This window comes from Battus philenor, unplaced genomic scaffold, assembly GCF_028537555.1.
Source record: "Battus philenor isolate CCGP_79_NKW_IND1 unplaced genomic scaffold, ilBatPhil1.0.hap1 SCAF_3, whole genome shotgun sequence".
NCBI lineage: Eukaryota > Metazoa > Arthropoda > Insecta > Lepidoptera > Papilionidae > Battus > Battus philenor.
The window spans coordinates 12,787,499-12,807,590 of NW_027181693.1; the positions used below are offsets into that span (position 1 = coordinate 12,787,499).

The window sequence follows — 20,092 nt, forward strand, 5'->3', positions numbered from 1 at the left end:
ATTGTAATACGCTAAGTATTTTTATCTGAAGTGGCAGTGGGGATGAAAGTATCTCGAGCGGTGATCACGAGCCGGTAGACGCGGCGTGGGTAGGCCCCCCACCAGGTAGACAAACGACATAATTAAGATCGCGGGAAGTTGCTGGATGCAGGCAACGCAAGCCAGGTCATCGTGGCGATCTTAAGAGGTAGCCAATATTTTGCAATGAGCGTCTATTGGCTAAGAAAAAAATTTACCTTTTTCTTCATCTTTGGAAATTGTCGAAGTATTTTTTTATACTTTTATACATATCTGTTATCACATCGAAATTTTACTCTAAAAAAATATTTACTTTAATTTTTACCATAGCTGTATGAAGTGTATTAGTTATCAATTTATATTACATCATGTGTCTTAAGTAATAGTTAATAAATTGAACAAACTGGAGTTGTTTTTTCGGTGCGGACTTTAATTAGTTTAAAAAACAAGAATCGTGTACTCCGTTCAAAGTAGCGGTTAAGTGATGGTCGCGTAACCGCCGAGACGTCTAGTTTAGCGGCCGATTTCCATAAAAAAAAAACCGGAAGAACCACAATACATATCATTCAAGTTCGGTTAAGTCTTAAGTTAAGGTACCTACTTTTATTTATTGGTATGTTATATCATGATATTTAAGCTTATATATTATTATAGTTAAGTTATTGGATACCTGCGTTATTAATATTTTTTTCTGAGAGGTCTATCATAAGCGCCTTCAGCGCTCTGCAATTTCAAAACCAGTGAAACTGTAGAATCTAATGCTGAATAATTGTTATATTATTATGCTTACCTGTTATTTAATCTCAGTGGGTAGTTCTTACATGATCAATAAATCCTTTCAATATCTCTTTCCCAATTGCGTAGCATCTTACCTGAAAAAAAAATAATGTAATTGGATTTTTTTACAAATTGTAAGTATATCTGATGCATAATAACTTCGAATGTGTTTAAAAACGTTTTTATATTAGAATTTTCTCCCAGCAAGAGACACCGTCCTCTGTAAGTGCGATACATAGAATTTTTTCAGCAAAATCTCGCATAACAGCACAGACGTTCAATACCTGTCTCCATACATCTTAACATTATCAAATCATGCTGGTTCAAAATTAACTGCGGCGCCGACGAATCATAACATACTAAAGTTCATGTACTGCAGTTTGACGGATATAAGAGCCTACCTGGACGATATACATGCGAAGAATACGAATAGGTATTTAAATATTCAAATCGCTGTAGTTAATTTCCTAATTTAATAGTAGTACTAGTATTAGTATTTCAAAAACCTATGTTTTATTTTGTGTATGGTACATAATAAAATGTTCATCAACAAGCAAAATTCGTTTTGCCTTGTTACTTCATACCCAAAATAAAAAAAAATAGAAAGTGTTTCTTTTGAAATAATTTATTTATTTTTGTCTTTATAGTTACGCTATAATTTTTTTAATCGTTCCAATTTAAAACAAGTTAAGGAATTTCATCTTCAGCGACGAAATACGAGTTCCTTACGATCGTAAGTTTAAACACTTTTTAAATTTCTAAAACATTATCTAAAAAGTTATGTCATCATTTTATAATATAACCCCTGTCACAACATTTTTAGATATCTCTACATTACGTAATTAATCATAAAAATACACGAGTAACTATCTACAAAAAACATAATAACAAAAGAATAAATATTAAGGAGACATGTTCCGAGTATAAAAACTTGTTTTGCAATTACTTATCTATTACGATAACAGATTAATCACTACAATTTTAGTAACTAGTTTATAAATATAAATAAAAAAAAACTTAAGTTGCATTGAAGTTTTGAACACAAGATATGGAATATTCATTCTCTATATTTTTAAACTATTCAATATTCACTGATACACTATTAGCATATGGAATTGTAGCAACGTATGTAAGCAACATATTCATATAAATTTAAGGATTCTTTCCTAAATCTATCTTTCGCTCTTGATCATGCCATGGTACAGAATAGCTAAATCAATAAATTTAACGCTATTGTGTCGCTATGGTTTATTATTATAACCGGAACCTCATTAACTATCAAAGAGACTTTATTTTATCTCTATATTAGATATAAAAAGGAGCCAATGGGTACTCCAAGATACACCGATTCACAAGTTGTAAAGCTTGACCCTGTAGGAAAAGTGTTTAGTTATATAAAACTCTTTCAATACAAGTCAAGATAACATGATTTTTTTTTTTATTATGGAATGCTTTTGGATTTTACGGTTTCATTGGATTTGAGATAGGCGAGCGTTGAAAGCGTTTGTTACTGTATTAAGTGAGCTAGTTTTATTCTGTTTTTTCTTAGGCGAACGCATCATGGAGTGTAGTATCCGATAGTTAATCTTGACTTGAACTGAGATGTTTAGCGTTTCGATTGATGGAGAGAGGAGAGGACTGAACTCGACATTCATGAGTACAATTCTGATTTACTATGAACGATGGCGTTGTAACTCAGCAATTCTTATCGTCCAGGATTTTTTTTACGTTTTCTATGTCGTTTTCTTTAAAAAAAAAATTGCCTATTCAACTACGATCTTCGACTTCACCCATTTTATTAATGTAAGAGTTGGTGTTATCATAATCATTTCTTTGAGATAATCTGTCAGTTTAGTTGACTAAAACTTATTTCGTCTACTTTCAGTAATATAAAATCTTCAAAGTACCTCTCTTAATTCTCGTAAAATAACTTCATGTAAAAATATTTAACATTTCCGGCACAATGATTACATGCTGTATATTTTGCAATAAATGAATTATCTATATATTAATAATACAGCTTACAATAGACACTACAATAAGAAAAAGGTTTTTTTTTCTCTCGGTTTTTCGTCCATAAATATTTTTACTCGAGATTGTCTTTATGTATTAATTTTGAACGTAATTAAATTTGTATTGTATATAAGCCATTAAATTGCGTATGATTAATCAGATGATTTTTAACATTTCGTTCAAATAAATGTTCGGTTATGAATCACAAAGCTTGGTAAAAGTATACAGATTTATTATATCAATCTTCAGATACGATACCTTGATATTATTTTAAAATTCGTAATTAAATTAATAAATGATTACTATAATGACTATAATTGACGGAGTGTCAATAACTGGTTACGTATTCGTTTTGTAATCGTGTTATAAAAATTTGGGCTGACAAAAATGTTAGTTTCCTATTGATAGGTAAATCTGTTTTGTAATTTGTTATTGCACGATGTAATACAAGAATAGTTTCTTGAATTAAATTTACTATGCTGTGAACAAAATCAGAAAAGGATCATAAATTATATAATCGATGACGATGGCAAAGTGACACAAATTATCTTTAGCTTTTTCTGTTTCATCCAACAAGAATCATAACTCGTTAAACATGAATTACTTGACAAATTTAATATAATTTAATCTTCGTTCAAAATTTTATTACCAGTGCCTGTGCCCTTAAAGAGTTCAAAGTTTAATTGCGCGATCAATTAGATAATAATAAATCGATTGCATAACATTGCACAACAATGTATGTGACCGTAATCAATATGGGGTATACAACAAGGTTCCGGGCGTGAATTTCTCAGCAAATATATTTGTTTTAACACATTCTTTTAGCTAGTAACTACGATTAGATATGGGTCAATTCCAAAATGGAGATAAAAGATCCACTAGAAATAACTGATCCACTAATGGACATTGGAAAATCTTAGATTTTACACGTTGACTATTTTTTTAATTAAAATCAAAAATGGTTATTTGGTGCATGTTAATAATGAATTTTATTTTGTTGTATATGTAAGATTCTTATTATTTTACAAAATACAAAAATATTATACAGCCGATAACACAACTTGACACCACAAGGATGAAAACAATTTCCATAAAATCCGTTTTATTGAAATGTATGCAAAGAATATTCTGGTTCATAATCGTCGATTTTAAAATATAATTGCGGTTACTTAACCTGAACCCGATAGCAATATTATTTTCAAAGTAAAAGGTACTAGGGGTACTAAGTACTAACTTAAAGATGTTATTTTTATTTTACTGTCTCTTAATGTAGGTAACAATTTTTACAATATCCCATTTTTATCTCCCCATACTTTATCAAGCATTGTCGTGTTAAACGATTAGATTTTAGAAGTAATCGAATGGTAGGTAAACATTAAAGACTAAATATAATTAATCGTGCTAAACAGATAATTCTGATATTAACAGAAATTTTAAAAAAATTACTCTATTATCCCATTTTTATATAAAATCGTACGCATCATCGATTTATCTGCCGTGTTCAAATTAAGTTTATGTTTTATAAGTAACAAATTAAACATTTTAACTTTAAAAATATAAGGTATGTAAACGATCGTATCACAGATACACAGCAGAATGAGGACCTTATTTATCTAGATTGTAAGGTTTTATAAAAAATTTAAAGTAATAGATATACATATATTCAAAATTATGGAACAATGCGTTTTAATAGTTTTATTTATGTATTAGAATAACGGAATTCCCAAGGAAAATTTATAAATCTTGTAAGATGTTTACGCAAATAGCTGTAAATTACGATGACTTCATGTAGCAACGGAGCAAATAAATAACGCCAAAGACAATGAAATAACGTAAACTTATTAATGTAATCTCTACAAATTTATGTTCGTTGCGTAAATACCTGTCGCAACGGTTCTCCCTGTTCTCCCCATTTCATTGATAATCGGAAGTTAAAAAACTAAAAATAACCTCTGTCGTATTTAAATACGGTTACGAATTTTATCTTAAATTTGGACCCAGATACAAGCGTCAGGTAAAAGTTGGGATCACAATTAAAAAAAAACATTAAAGAGTTCATTTGGATATGACCGATGCCCAAGTGCCAGCGCGAGTAAAAGAGACACAGAACGAATTAATGATTAAAAAAATATATACAACAGCCATTTCAAGTTACCGTTCTTTATTATTTACTTTTCTCTACGACATCCCGTCAACGTAGTACTTTAGTAGACATCGCCGCACTGTGTCGCGTTGGTGGAACACAGTGTCTATAGTTTATTAGTTTGTGTTGTGGGAAATCCGGAGACGTTATTTGCGAATCGTTACTGCAGGTTCACAATTATGTTTAAGCTTTAAGCAAACAGAGAACACGTAATTTATTTATTACTGATTTATTAATGAGACCACCTACAGTAGTCTTATAAAAGCTTGTTGTTTATCATTTGTTTCACACTCTTGAATTTCGGGGCGGAAATATAGGAAAGTATGAATGTTAAAGGGAAGGAGAGTTTGGTGAGCAGTGAATATGATGAAAAGAATTATGTCATGGTGCCTCCTGAAGGAGGATGGGGGTACTTGGTTTGCGTCGGCTTGTCCGTCATTTTCGTAAGTATTTTCATATTTAATTAATTACTATTGGATATTGTGATTAAACTATTTCTTAAATTAATTTGAAAAAAAACTGCTTAATTTTTGAAAACTCCTACGACAAGTTTGTATAAATATAAAAAAGTTAATTACACATGATTTAAATTAATTTGAACTTACTGATAATACTATTATGCATATAATTATCAAGGATCTGATAATCATAGTCAAAACTTGTATATATTGTATTATTCAATTTAAAATGATGACGAATGTAAACGAGCCCAAAATATAATTCAGTTCATTTTATATATTTTTTATTAACACTTAACATATTTTATAAATGTAAAGAAGTCAATTTATTGTGATAAATAAAAAATGACATTTGAGTAATTTTATCAAAGAATTAATAAAAAAATTTAATCAAAGTTTTTAAAAATACTTTTAATAATACTCAAAAAGTCTAAATATTATGTTTCATCAATTGAACTAGTCACGGTTTGTAATTTCTTTTCAGTGTCTACAGTATTTTTAAAAATATTTAAAAACCTTGGAAAAATATCAAATCTAATGTAAATTTATATAAAATTCAAGAATGTACAAAATATTAAACATTGCAAAAATGTATAAGTCAATAAAATCTATATTTGGACTAAACATTTTCGTTGCTTTTTTATCTTAAAACGTGCCAACTTAAAGCCATTGACACTTTAATTCTCAAAGATAGCTAAGGTCAGATTCATTTATTTTTATACGTATATGTTACTATACAACAATTTCAATTTTAAATTTACTTTAAATTATTATTGTGCTTTTATATATTCTTCACTGAAGGACTCATGAATTAAAAACATAGAATTAGTACATATTGAAAGCACATTTATTTGTGATCGAAGGAGTATGAAGCCATTCTTTTTATTTTTGTTTGAAAATGCATCATCACTTAACATAAATTTGCCATTAAAAAAAAAACTCAATTTAACGGGTATTTTTTTATCTAAATATCGAATGACTATATATGGCATAGATAGTATAATTTTGTATAGCAACGAAATTAATTTGATTATTATGTTTATGCTTCATTTATTCGTGCGCAATCACAGAAGTACTTACGCATGTTCTACTTAAAATCAGCGTGTTATTTTGGTCGCCGATAAGACGTTTTTTAACAACTATTTGGAAGTTCGTAAAAATATTATTAATTACTTGATTAAACTGCAATAATTATCATCATCAACATACCAACTGAAAGACGCCAGATGTTGATATAGGGAAATATAAGTTTTTGAATGAAACTAATTTCATCTGATATATTTTATAATTCTGACCATGGATGTTGAAACGTCAGAAACATAAAAACAAAAATAAACCATGATATAATTGCTCAATTTCAGCTTTTCGATTCATAATATCGTTAAATAAAAATTAATTATGTATGATGAATGTTTAGTAACAAAGAAATATTTTGGATTGATTGAATAAATCACATTAACATTTGATCATAACTTTTTAATCAGTCTTTTTTTTCAAATAACACATACATAATACATAATCCTATTCTTAAATCATAGCCCTGACATGACGAAGTTACAGCAATACTTTATTTCTAATACAACTGAAAATCTTTGGCAATTAACTGAATTTGAATCTAGTTTCTATCGAATCCTTATAACGTAGAAAATTTACAATATAAATGATCTAAAGCAAATAATATTTCGATTAAATAAATAAATATCTGATATTTGTTATTTTAAGTGAATTAGAATAAAGGAAATATTTTTTTTTTAAATACACCTTATATTAGAGTTGTGTTTATTTATTGTTATACATGAACAAGGTACTTTCTTGAGGAATGTAATCACACCAATATAACATGAAGATATTTTTCGTATACTATACATTGACCAGACTTTGCAGAAAAAATTATAGGTTATGTTCAACAAAAACTTTAACGATGTTCTTCCGTCATCGTTAGATGGCAGGGCTCCGATAATTCTTTCACACATCTGCAGCCTTGTCTGCCATTGTCGCCCCCGCATATCTTTCTAAATAACTGAACATATAAGAATAAGCCTTTACTCCTCTCAAAAAATGGAGCATCCGATCATAGCGCATCTTATTCCTCTATCACTGTACACGCCGTCAGCCCCTAGCGCCAGATCTGGTGTTTGGCTCCACTTCCAACAACAATTTGGCCGTGGAAACTCTTTATTCCTCATAGACCTACCTCCAAAGCTGTAAATTTGAGGCAGACGCATCTCGGTCACCAATCTCACTTAGAGCAACCGACAATGAGTTTTATTCCCTTCCAAGGCGGAAACCAGTTCGTAGAGGACCTTTAATACCCTGTCTTATCTTGACACGGGGATCGTTGCTGTGTACCCGATAACGAAGACGGCAGTTGACCTCATTGGTATACCACTATAATTAAATAGTGATAGTAAGAGTCCCGACATATGACGTATAGAGGCAACTATAAAAGATTTTATGATGGGTCACGAGATGAACTTAAACACGGAATGTTTCGAAATTAACACTAGATGTTATACGATTCCAATGTCATATATACACGTGTATTTATATCCATGCACTTAAGGTATTCTTTATAATAATAGCTTCGTACGCATAAAATAATAAAATAAATGTACGAATCTTTTGTCGCTACTAAAAAATAGTCACGTTCTTGATATTCTTTAGTTATCGGATTTAGAGACGATTGCCTTTTCGTCATTTAAGTTTTTCAAGAAATATTGACAAAGAAAAAAATGAACACTATTTATTTATACCCGAGCATGGACATTTGGCCACGTATTATCAATACTATATTCCTAAAATTCTAATAAATTAACGTAACCAAAATTAAATATAAATTGTTAATGTCGACATAGTTTAATCATAAGACTATTCAAGTACACATTAAAACTGTTTTGTACTTAACAAATGCCGACATAGTCTGTCAATCAAACCGAGGACGCATAACAAAATACTCTAAGTCACGCTATGGTCTAATACAAGATATATGTTAATTAAAGTTTTTTGTATAAAGAATTCAACATATTTTCGATAAGTTTGTAATACCGGTTATTAAACCTCAAGGACCGATACGGTGAGTACTTAGTAGGAGTGATACAGACTACTATTATGTTTTTAAACTGGAAAATTATAATGTTTTAACAATCGCTATGCTTAGTGTCAAATGTTAAAAGCGTGTTGTGAACGGAAGCTGTCGTAGTAACAGTTAAATTGATATAACCATTGCTATCATTGAAAAACACGTGATAATACAATAGTTTCATATTTAATTGAAATTATGTAACTAAAAATTAAGCCTGAATAAAACGTCAATTGCTAAGAATATAAAACACAAATTATTGTTTCATTAATATAAATTTACAAATCATACATATTCGGCATCGGTGTAGAGAAAAAAACTATATCTTATCTCATATTACTGAGCACTGCTCTAATGGACAACCATAACATAAAATTCAAAGAAAATTTATGATTGCTTTTTTAAATAAGAATCCCACCCAAATAGTAAATAAGACGTGTACGTGACGTGGACGTGTACAATTACGCATGTGTAATATAGAGTAATTTGAATTGATTGTGTAATAGTAAGCATTCTCGCATTAGAAGCCTATTCGGTATTCATTTCCGCTAAATAAGCGTTTCCGTATACAATTTGCTGACAAGTTTGAATTTACAGTTCATGCGTACCGTCTTGGTGTTAGTAAAATTACAATTCAAATATTAACCGAATATATAATAATTCGTGCCGAGTTTCAACATCTTTTTTCTTCTGAAATATATTTTTATCATTAAATAACAATGGCTTTCCAGTTTCGTTAACAAGAATAAAAAATACTTTTTCTTTTAGTGATAATATCAATACAAGATGAGTTTAATTACGTGGAATATAAGTGATGATGTGACTATTTAATTTTAAAAGGTTATGGAAATAATTTTAAATTAAAATAAATAGGTTGACTAGTAGAGAATGCTTAAAGGTATTATGACCGCCATTAAATTAATTGTGAAACGAGTAAAAAATATTATAATATTAGTTAATTTATATAGACACAGTATGGAAAAGTCAATGTTAAAACATAACGAGTCAAAAATTAGCAAGAATCGATTACAAGGATTACATTTTCAAAATCCATAATAGATGCCGCGGAAGAATCCACGTTCGTGCGGTTTTTCTTGAAACATCGACTCTCGGTACAACATCTTACTACTTGAAATGTAACACTGATAAATAGCATTATAATAAACTTCACATGATTCTGTTTACTGCTTTATGATGACAGTCAATAATAATCTACATTAATTAATGGATTACCATTGTATTATCTTACGGCATATCCACCAATCATCAAAGAGGAGGTTAATGTTGACAGAATTAAAATATTCTCACATTACACTGGGAAAATTATAAATACAATAACAACCTGTCATACCGTTTGCAACATTTTTCTCATCAAAGTGATTAATGCGTTATGTATCTTGACACGTTTTTACAGTCACTTAAAATGCCATATTTTTGTACTCTAATTAGAAGCATTAAAAAACAAACAAACCAAATAGCCTTGTTTGCCTTGTAATTTTTCCACTATTTGGACATAAGCCTCTTATGATAAATAACGAATTCTATTAACCAAAGATTATTTTGCTTCATTGTCACAAAATAGGAAAGCCGGATAAATGGTGTTTGTATATTACAGAACTTCGCCACGCTAACAAAGATTTTTTTTGTCTTAATATACATATAAGCATAGAGCCACTAAACTTAGAAGTAGTACATCAGAAACAGTTTCGTTAAATAAAACTGAAAAAAACCATGTTTGATTATTTACATTGCAAAATACTGTACACAAATACCATGCATTGTACAGATTTCGACTTTATGCTGACACGCTTTAATAAGGCGCTGCATGCGAAATTAATATTATAGTTTTGCATCATAAACCATTAAATTTAAGTAATGCTAAATATGTCTATGAACATATTTCCATATTTTGGGAGGGTTCAATTATTGACAAAAGCTTAAAAAAATATTTCCGAAAATATAGCTTATGAAATGTTATAATCGTATTTCTTTATATTTTCCTTAAAGCCTGATGCAACAATTTATTTATTACACAAGAAACCTTGATTTTGCACCGATCGGAAACATTGATCAATTAGAATTTAATTGAATTTTAATTATTTGAAATAAAGCTAAGAATTTTAAAATTTTAATTACGGTACTGCCTTTATAATGGATAAGGAAGAAAACAATGATGAAATTATAAACAAAGTTGCTAAAAAGCGAGGATTGTCTGAAACGCAATACAAATTAATTATTTCATTTTGCCGTATCAATATTGTTATAATCTCGGCAAATAAAACAAATGATCCAAAAGGCTGAGCTCCAAATAAAATTATTAGTGAAGAAATACAGATGTATGCGTTTATCACTCAAAAATCGAGTTTGAAAATCGAGGATTGTTTCAGTGACTAAAGATCGATCCAGGGTGTTTCAAATTTATAAACAATAATATTCAACAGATTTATAATGTATTGATCTAATAATCACATATTTAATAAACATTTGAAAATTGGAGGATTTCATTTATGCTAAAGTACAGTGTACAGTGAAAAGGGTAACATGATATTTTTACACGGTTTCTTATTCTCCCCTTTGTTATTTTTTTATTTTGGAAGTTTTGCTATTCGAAATTTTTCGCATTGGTCACCGACACAATAGCATTATATTGGTGATTTTCGTAAATTTCATCACATTCTGTGAAATTATTAATAAAAAAGATTCTCGTTATGGTATAAAGTTTTCCGCATTATTATTTATCAATAAGAGCTGTATTCATTTTATGGGATAATAATTAAGAAATACTAATAATGTAATAGTAATTAAGACAAGTAATGGTGCTATCTTAACAGATCGCAGGAACTGCACATCAGCCTGTCTTCGGATTCATTTATAACGACTTCCTTGATGACTTAGGAGTTGGTACCGGAGCTGTTACAGTCGTTTTTGGAGTATTCCAAGTAACAGTAGCTTTAGCAGGTAATAATATGTTTAATACTAGTCTAGCGTTTTTATAGTTTATAAAGATAATATCTATAATTCTAAACAGTGGCACTAACAAATTACAACTAATTTCTACTTTAGAAACAAAAATATTATGTAAAAAGTACAATGTTCACTTCTTGTGTAACTGACGTCAAAATTTAAAATATTCACGAACGTAAACACCTAAAGTGCAATGATATTGTATTCAAATCATTAATACACACTAACAATTTCGATTCGTTTATCGAAAGTCAGTAAATAAAAAATACAAAATCTCTTTCAAAATTAGGTAATACATTTATATCGATAGCTTACTTTTAAGAGTAAATGAATCCGGAATGAAATTCTGAATAACTATGAATCTTCATCAGAAATTCTCAATTAGATTGCACTTTAAAGTTATTAAAGTACTATTCAAAGTTTATCTTTTTCAACGGGATTGTTTGAATTTTAAGAACATTTATTATATTGAATCCTTTTTGCCAGATACTCGATGGTATGTTTATTTTTGTTTGTTAACTAAAATTTGATGATACAAAGGAAGTAAAAATGTTCTTGTTTTATTAAAACACAGGTATTAGGTCTTATCTATTATGCCGGTCTACTATGCCGGTAAATATATAGCTTTGTAACAGAATGACACCAAGCCATAGAAGTAAAAGTCGTAAGCAACGTAACATCGTAACAAGTGAATTATATAGCTAAAGAAATATTGTGATACCTGAGATCTGAGTTATAAAATTTTACCTAGCATCGCACTAGTATGAGTAGGCCGCATCTCTTTGTCAGAAAAAATCCAATAAAAGTTTACAATTAAAAACGATTTATAAAATAAGAAATTAATCAATAGTTAAATTAAAGGATAATTTACCATATTGTTAATAAATTTTTCATTATTTTTGTTTCAGGTTTCTCGGCTAATATAGCACTAAAAAAATTATCCTTAAGGCAAGTTGGTTTAATTGGTGCCTTTATTTATACGTTAGCATCTTTTTTAGCTATTTTTGTTGTATCGACCACACAATTGATCATAACGAATGGATTCCTTCAGGGTCTTGGCATGGGTTTGCTAATTCCGATATCATACACGAGCTATAATAGTTACTTTACAAGAAAAAAAGTGCTGTATCTTAGTTTGTGTAAAGCTTCGATTGGCCTTATTACTATGGTGTACCCGTTGTTTATAAAATTTACTATCTCAGAGTACGGGTTTAGAGGAACCTTAGCCATTCTTTGCGCAATATCAGCTCATAGTATTTTTGGGGCAATGGTCATGCATCCAGTTAAATGGCATATGGTGAAACAAATAAAGTCTTGCGAAAAGATTGTTTGTAAGTTCACAAGAAAATTAATATCTGTTAATATCTAGTGTTTTAATGAAGCAACAAATTTTATAATATATTTTATTTACAATTCTACAGTAATCCCCGCTACACCAGCCGTCAACGACAACGAAAATAATTTTGATTTTGCTAAAACTAGTAAAGATAATGATGAAACCGATGGTGCAAAATCAGCAGAAAACTTATTTATTGCTACTAGAGATAAACCAAAGAAGCAGTCAGAGATACTTCTGATTCCTAAGTTAGATGATTCTAGAAGACTGAGTATCCCTGTCGTTTTAATTCCAGAAGATGGCAAGACTGACAATAGATTTAATTCCACCGACAATGTTTACTTAGAAAACTTATACAAAGCGGCTTCTGTATCTAGTTTAGGGAATTTCGGGAATATTGCAGCAGAGCCAATGCCAATCATTAAGAACAAAGATGGAAAATGGTATGTTAATGAATTATTCATTCATAAGTCATTATTAAATAAGCTTGCATGATTTTTTTCAATCACGAGTAACTTCATACGGTTTACTCTCTAATACAAAAATATTTTTTTAGGCAAACAGTTGCTGAATTTCTGGATTTAACGTTATTAAAAGATATAGTTTATGATAATATAATTATAGGAATGGCCTTAACTTTCTTTTCGGACCTTACTTTCTTTACTTTGGAGCCGCTATTTTTGGATAAAAACCGCTTAAATCGGGTGAGAAAATAAGTGTTATTTTACATAATACATTCAGATAAATAAGTTATAATATGGTTGTTCAAATTTTCTGGATGATATGATATATAATATTCAATTACTCAATACATGTATATATATATATATTTATTTATTTATTTATATGTATATATATATATATATTTTATTTTTTATTTTTATTTTATATATTTTTTATTTATTATTATTTACATGGTAAGTTACGTTATATAGGTTACGTTTCACGATGAGATACTTTTAAAAATAATATGTTGTCTTTCGTCGCTCAAACAATATAATTTATGTTACTATGGCATACACTAAGTTATTCTTCATTTAGTACTTTGTACACTGTTTTTTGAGTATCCTACTAAAATACAAATAGTACAAGTTCAATAAACTAAATTATAGATAAGTTAATTTATTCTTATAATAGAGAATACAACATCTAATTTACATACGAATGTATAATACATACTTGGTCCAACTATTGGAAGATCAATGAATTATTCATTGATCTTGCATTGCTTGAATTGGTCGCAGTCGTGTTCAGACAATTGATAAAAATTTAATCAAACACCATTTATTAATTAAACTAGTTTTCTTCTCAAGATTTATATTTATATTTTAAAATGAATCACAATATCAAATATATTCAAACTATTACCTTATCTAATCCTTTAATTTTATGTAAGATGTTTACAAATATGCAATGTGTTTTTCTAAATCGATTGATGAACGCTTATATTCCCACATCTCCCTAGTTCGAAAAAAATTTGCATTACCCGTGTATTTTCACACATACTTCAAATTAAAGCAATAATATTTTTGTATTACTGTCTGATAGATATAAACGCAATGGTAACTACCTTCGAGGATAAGTCATTCAGTCAAACAATAAAATGGCCGAAAAGTAAATATTCTGTTGAATTTTATCATCAAAGAAAAGAACCTTGTTATTTTTAATCTTTAATATTTTTCCTTCGTGTTTCATGGAGTTCAACGATTTTTTAACAACATCACCTCTCAAGTTCTGTCTTATACTTTCTGGTCAAACTTCCACTTATAAGATAAGATTTTTCTTTATATTTACTAGGTCTTCGCCTTAAACATGCCTCAGCTTTGATGATAAATAATAGACGTTTAAGCCCGTAGATGCCTACTGCAAGACTTAGGTTGGTAGCTTGTTGTCACTCTTACTTAGTTTACCATAATCGCCACGCTTAGCAGGTGGGTTGACAATCACTGTGTGGTATTATAGTACAGAGGACGCTACTGCCCAGAGTCATTCATATATAACTAATGCACAAAGTGTTAGAATTATATATGATTGTATAAATTCGATCCGTGAAAGTTCCACACTTGACCTGGCCTTTGCAAAGCTGGGCTCCTTTTAGATTTTGTTACATATTTAACATATGTTTAGGCTAGACGTTATCTGCACCTGCTTCCCCAAAACCTTGAAAATTGCAAATACTAACATGGCAACAGCGCGTATCTGATTCAAAAACGTCTAGATATTAATGCATTTAATCCACACTGTGCAACAAATTTATCCTCCTCCATAACCTTTATTTTGTATAACGTGATCAAAGAATTTAAAAACTTGATAGTGAACTAATGAACGACCGAATATTTTACTTTGATAAAAAAAAGATTTTAGTAAAATTTCCTGTTAATTATTCGTGAGCTTCCTAAAAAAAACATAGCCATTATTTCAAAACGGTTTTAATATTTTTCTTTATAAAGAAAAAAAATGATATTATTTTATATTTAATTGACTCTATGTAGACAATTTGTTAAAAGTGATAACTATTTAGTCTTGCTATTAATACTGTTACAGAGAAAAACAACATTTTATACTTAAAAAGCTTATTCGAAGTGGTCTCCATTGGCTGCGATACGGTCCTTTAAGCTATATAGGCCAGTTATCAATAGCAGCACGCACTTTCTCTATGGAAAAAATCACCGATAAAAACCGCACCAAAGCATCTCCGAGGTCGGATAATGTCCACTTTGTACTCTGTTGATTTATTGGAAATCATCCTTAAAGCTTTCATCATAAATACGGACATTTTGTTTCTTAAAATATTGGTCAATTGTAAAATGTTCTCATCCGTAAACAAAATTTTTTTGTGATCTCCTCTTGCGTACAGTTTAAGTACTTGTTTTGATTTTACTACACTATTCTTTGTTTAAATTATCAATTAAGAAATGACCATATTAATGTCCTCAAAGAAAATAAATTCATGCAAAACCTAAGTTGTTAAACCAGGAAAAGTCTGTACAATAATAAATTTTCCTTGCCCGCGCTATCCAATTTATTGGAATTAAAAAAAAATACGTTGAAAGTAGTTGGCTAACGATAGCCACGTTCGCGATAACGTAGTAAGTTCCTAGCTGGATCTTTGCCAATTTGCTTTTAACTAGAAACTAAGTTTGGAAACCACTTGAGAAATAGACGAAAGCGCTTCTAATAAACTTTTGTTAAAATTAATACTTGCTTGATTTTAGATAAACATTTAGTTTTCATGTGTTATTAATGCAATGTGGTTCAGCCATATCGTTTCATTTCATTCTATTCTAGAGGAGCCTCTTGTTCAAAAGTTTTGATTTGGTATCGGTAAAGAATATTTGTGAAATGTGTAGGAATATATATTCCAGCTAGTTTAGATGTAAAATAAGAATTCGTTACTAAAGTTTACCATAAATTTTACCTATCATATTATTATATTACCTTTGGTTAATGCACCCATAGATTATTACTAGGATATTAACGACACATGCCGCTCATGTCTTTCTACATGTCTATTTAATTTCTGCCTATATATTTCATTGTTATGCATGAAGACAAAAAATAATACTTCCTGGTTAAATCTCAACAATTGTTGTTGTTGTGTCCGGTGGTCAAAGGGCGTAATAAATAATGCTCTTGTCCAATCCTATCATACACACAGTCATGTTATTGCGAGTTAACCCGGGTTTTATCAGATTCTGTAAAGTTTGACCGATCTTCGACTAAGATTTTTCCGTCTTGCCGTATGTGATTCACTTTTTATCACTATTTATCTTTTTTTAAAGTATTCGATTTAAGACGATATTGTATCCGATTTTAAAATGACTCAGTAAAAAATCAAAATTGAATACACATTATACTCAAACATGGACCTCTTCGTATACCTTTTTTTTAAATGGTTCAAAGCTGTTTATTTGTCAATATTCAATTTTTCAGCTACATCCTAACTATTCACATGCCTATCTTAATTGTCCTTTTTCAAAAAAAGGCGTCTATATTATCCATAACTCCGCATTGAAAATACTTAAACCAATTTTGTGCTACTCCTACTAATATAGTATTATATACTGCAGCAGGTCTACAAATCTTACAATTCTTTTCGCAATCGGCTGTTTAAAAAAAATATTAAAATAAACAGCATTTTATTAAATCATTTTAATGACACCAAAAGTTACAAATAGTACAATCAGTGAATCTGTTAAATGTTCATTCATACTATTTGCGAAAATACTTTTTACTCGAACTTATATTATTAAACTATCACTAAGGACAGATTTAAAACTATAATGGAATGTTTCATTTCTTTTGTTTATTAATACTTAAAAGTGATAAACTGCTGATGCAATGTCGAGGTTTTGTTTTGTTTTCTATTCGTTGTGTTTGCATGTTGTTTACATTTTACCTTGTAAATGGTTATCCAGTTATACTAAACTAGTGTATATATTACATATTATAGTTACAAAGCTGTACCAATTATAAGTAAACCTATCATAGTAAAATAAAAAATAAAACCTATAAAAAAGTTTTTCGGACGCTTTATTGTATGATGCCCAAGTGACATAATATGTTAAATTATTTACACATTGATCTTAGTAATTTCTAATAGTTATCTAAAACGTCTAGATGTTTTTACAAATTATCGACATTCACTTTCATATTTAGATAGCCTTTGTTGGTTGCGATATTTTAATTACTTTACCGATTATTATTGATTCCCTGCGTACCTATATATATATATATACAGTACGGTATTATTATTTACAAATATAGTACAATACAGCCAAAGAAATTTTCTTACAAGGTTACAGGTGCTATTTATGGTGCTTTTTCTCCGACCTTAAATAATCGTAATCACCTATTACACACACACCTATTTTGGAATCACGACGAAAGCATTGTAATCATTTTAGCCTTTTTTAAAATGTCTGTAGGTGAAATGACGAACGGTGGCAACATTTGGGATACTACTGATATAAATCCGTTTGATTTAAAATGGCGATGAAGCTAATAAATATAATATTATCTTTATTTAAGTATGGAAACGAGCAAGGCTTTCGCTTTATGTTTATGTGTGAAGTAGAGTGATACATATACATATATGTATAAATATATACCTATTTATATCTTTAGCACCATCCAAAAATTTTTAATAAAACCCGCAATAATATCATATTAATATACATAGCACTAAATATCCGTCAAACTTCTTACTAACCCATGTTGATTTATTAATAATTCAAACGTTGCGTATTTTAACAGGGTGAAATAGCAAACATAATTGCAACGGGAGGAGCCACTGATATGACAGCTCGACTTCTACTGGGCGTGTTTGCACAGTTCTTTAGGATAAACAGCCGCTATATGTTTTATACAGGGGCCTTACTAACTGCAATATTTAGATTTGGTGAGCTAAAACAATAATTAATTAATCTCAGAAATCGATTCCTGAATTCTTTAAATATTACTAAATTTATATTATATCGATAAATATTTAATTAAATGTTATTTTTCAGTGTTTATACAATTTACGTCATACATTCCTTTATTAATATTAACTGGAATATTAGGAGCACTGAGATCCCTTGTACACATCGCACAACCCATAGTTATGGCGGAACATGTTCCTATAGAAAGATATCCACCAGCTTATGGTCTATATATGTTATTAGCTGGAGGTATCAGTTTAACAGTTGGGCCAATGATTGGTAAGAATTGCTTTGTTACAAGTCTTAAAATATTTAACCTTAAGTTTCATTTCTTAATGAAATAAATTTATGAATGCTATAAAAGCGGAACTAAACTAAATTTTATGCATATCACCTCCTCCTTTACCAAATAATATTAATAAATAAGCGTTGAAAGTTCAACAAGAAAACTGCTTCTAAACTGTCACAACTCAATTCGTAACTTCGTAATTAATATTCATAGAAAATTTTAATGCAATAATCTTGTTTCCTTGCGAAAACAGAGCAATTAGAGAATAATGATTGTTTAAAGATATTTAGTATACAGTTTATACTCAACATTAGAAATCTGTGTTTGGTATTTACAACACTTTTTTTATATAGATCTATTAACTAAAATTATCACGATTTATTACAGGTTTCATACGTGATTACACTGGAAATTATGTTATAGCGTTTATTATGTTAACAATGTGCAACATTTTGTGTGTTGTACCTTGGACGATCGAAGCTATTTGGAAATATTTAAGAAATAAAAATTTAAAAGCTGTTCAAGGGTAATGGTGTCACGAAGACTTCTTTTTGCAATGAAGATATTGCCATGTCTTATCGTGTCTGATAAAATTAATCGTTCTGTTCTAAAAATGGCTGATTATTTAAAGAAAATAATACAAACAAATTTGATTTCCATCAATGAAGTGTGTGAATAGCAACAGTTTTAAAATGTACCATATAGAACGAAAGTTGCGACTGCACCAATAGTATACGTGTTATCAATATACTTTAAGTGGATTGTTCAATGAAGATTTATTTTAACAAGCAGTGATTTGTTAAAATTAAAATTCTATGTTGTTTCTATGTTAAATATTTAAGTATGTGTGTATATATATAGTATAATGTTTTCCTCATTGACTTAAATTATTTTTTTACTAATTCAGAAGAAAATCTATTGTACAAAAAACTTTATTTAAAAATTAATTCTTAAAGAACGTGCCATAACTTAATATATTTTAAAAGACGTCATACTATTTATAATATCACTAGATGTAATCGTCCACGCATTGCTGCGTCTAATTAAAAGTTTGAACCAATAAAACAGTTTTGTTACCCCAAAAATTTACATCACGACGATTGAATGTATGGTTTTTGAAGAAGAAGGACAGACAAACAGACGCCCGTTCATGTTTATTTTTATTGATTGTACATATGTAAAGTTTTTTTCATAATCCTGATATCAGTCTAATTCACCAGAGGTATTATCATTTACTGTAAATTTAATACATCACAAATTAAGATAGATAATCAACAAATTAAAATTCGTTTATGGGAGTCATCTTTACTTTGTAGTGGTCAGAATTTTTTAATTGATAATTAATTTTGGTATATCGAAATACTCATTTGTTTTAAGAAAATGTAAAATAAATTCCAACTTATTATAAGATTTTATGTGATGCCTCACATATTCCATGCCCAAAAATTTTTTTTCTAATAAATATTTTAAATAAATCAGTTTGTTTTATTTTGTATATCCATATACTGAAGAATAATAAGTATTTTATTTGTTTGAATACACGTAGATACTGAAGCTGCTGCCAATTGTATACTATTAATTATTAATGATAT

General features: G+C 29.3%; 2 protein-coding genes across 4 annotated transcripts in view; one reads left to right on the plus strand and one right to left on the minus strand.

Annotated features, from left to right (window-relative positions):
* kcc (solute carrier family 12 member kcc) overlaps positions 1-20,092 on the minus strand; it is a 355,477-nt gene that overhangs the window by 213,664 nt on the left and 121,721 nt on the right. The window lies entirely within an intron of this gene.
* On the plus strand, positions 5,031-19,936 carry LOC137926851 (monocarboxylate transporter 9-like). 2 transcript variants are annotated; one of them, XM_068770572.1, is made up of 8 exons: positions 5,031-5,394; positions 11,320-11,446; positions 12,361-12,783; positions 12,874-13,231; positions 13,345-13,492; positions 18,045-18,189; positions 18,299-18,490; positions 18,888-19,936. In XM_068770572.1, exons 1-8 carry the CDS (start codon positions 5,275-5,277, stop codon positions 19,028-19,030), a joined length of 1,656 nt encoding a protein of 551 aa, XP_068626673.1. In that variant the 5' UTR covers positions 5,031-5,274; the 3' UTR covers positions 19,031-19,936. The 2 variants fall into 2 exon arrangements, with proteins under 2 accessions (XP_068626673.1, XP_068626674.1); XM_068770573.1 differs by lacking the exon at positions 11,320-11,446 and having other exon boundaries at positions 5,267-5,394.

Bases quoted from the DNA above. Each gene is read 5' to 3' on its own strand.
- LOC137926851 (XM_068770572.1), top strand. From the start codon at position 5,275: ATGAATGTTAAAGGGAAGGAGAGTTTGGTGAGCAGTGAATATGATGAA. The intron at 11,447-12,360 runs GTAATAATATGT...TTTTTGTTTCAG, and splicing joins AGTAACAGTAGCTTTAGCAG to GTTTCTCGGCTAATATAGCA. The intron at 12,784-12,873 runs GTAAGTTCACAA...ACAATTCTACAG, and splicing joins GTCTTGCGAAAAGATTGTTT to TAATCCCCGCTACACCAGCC.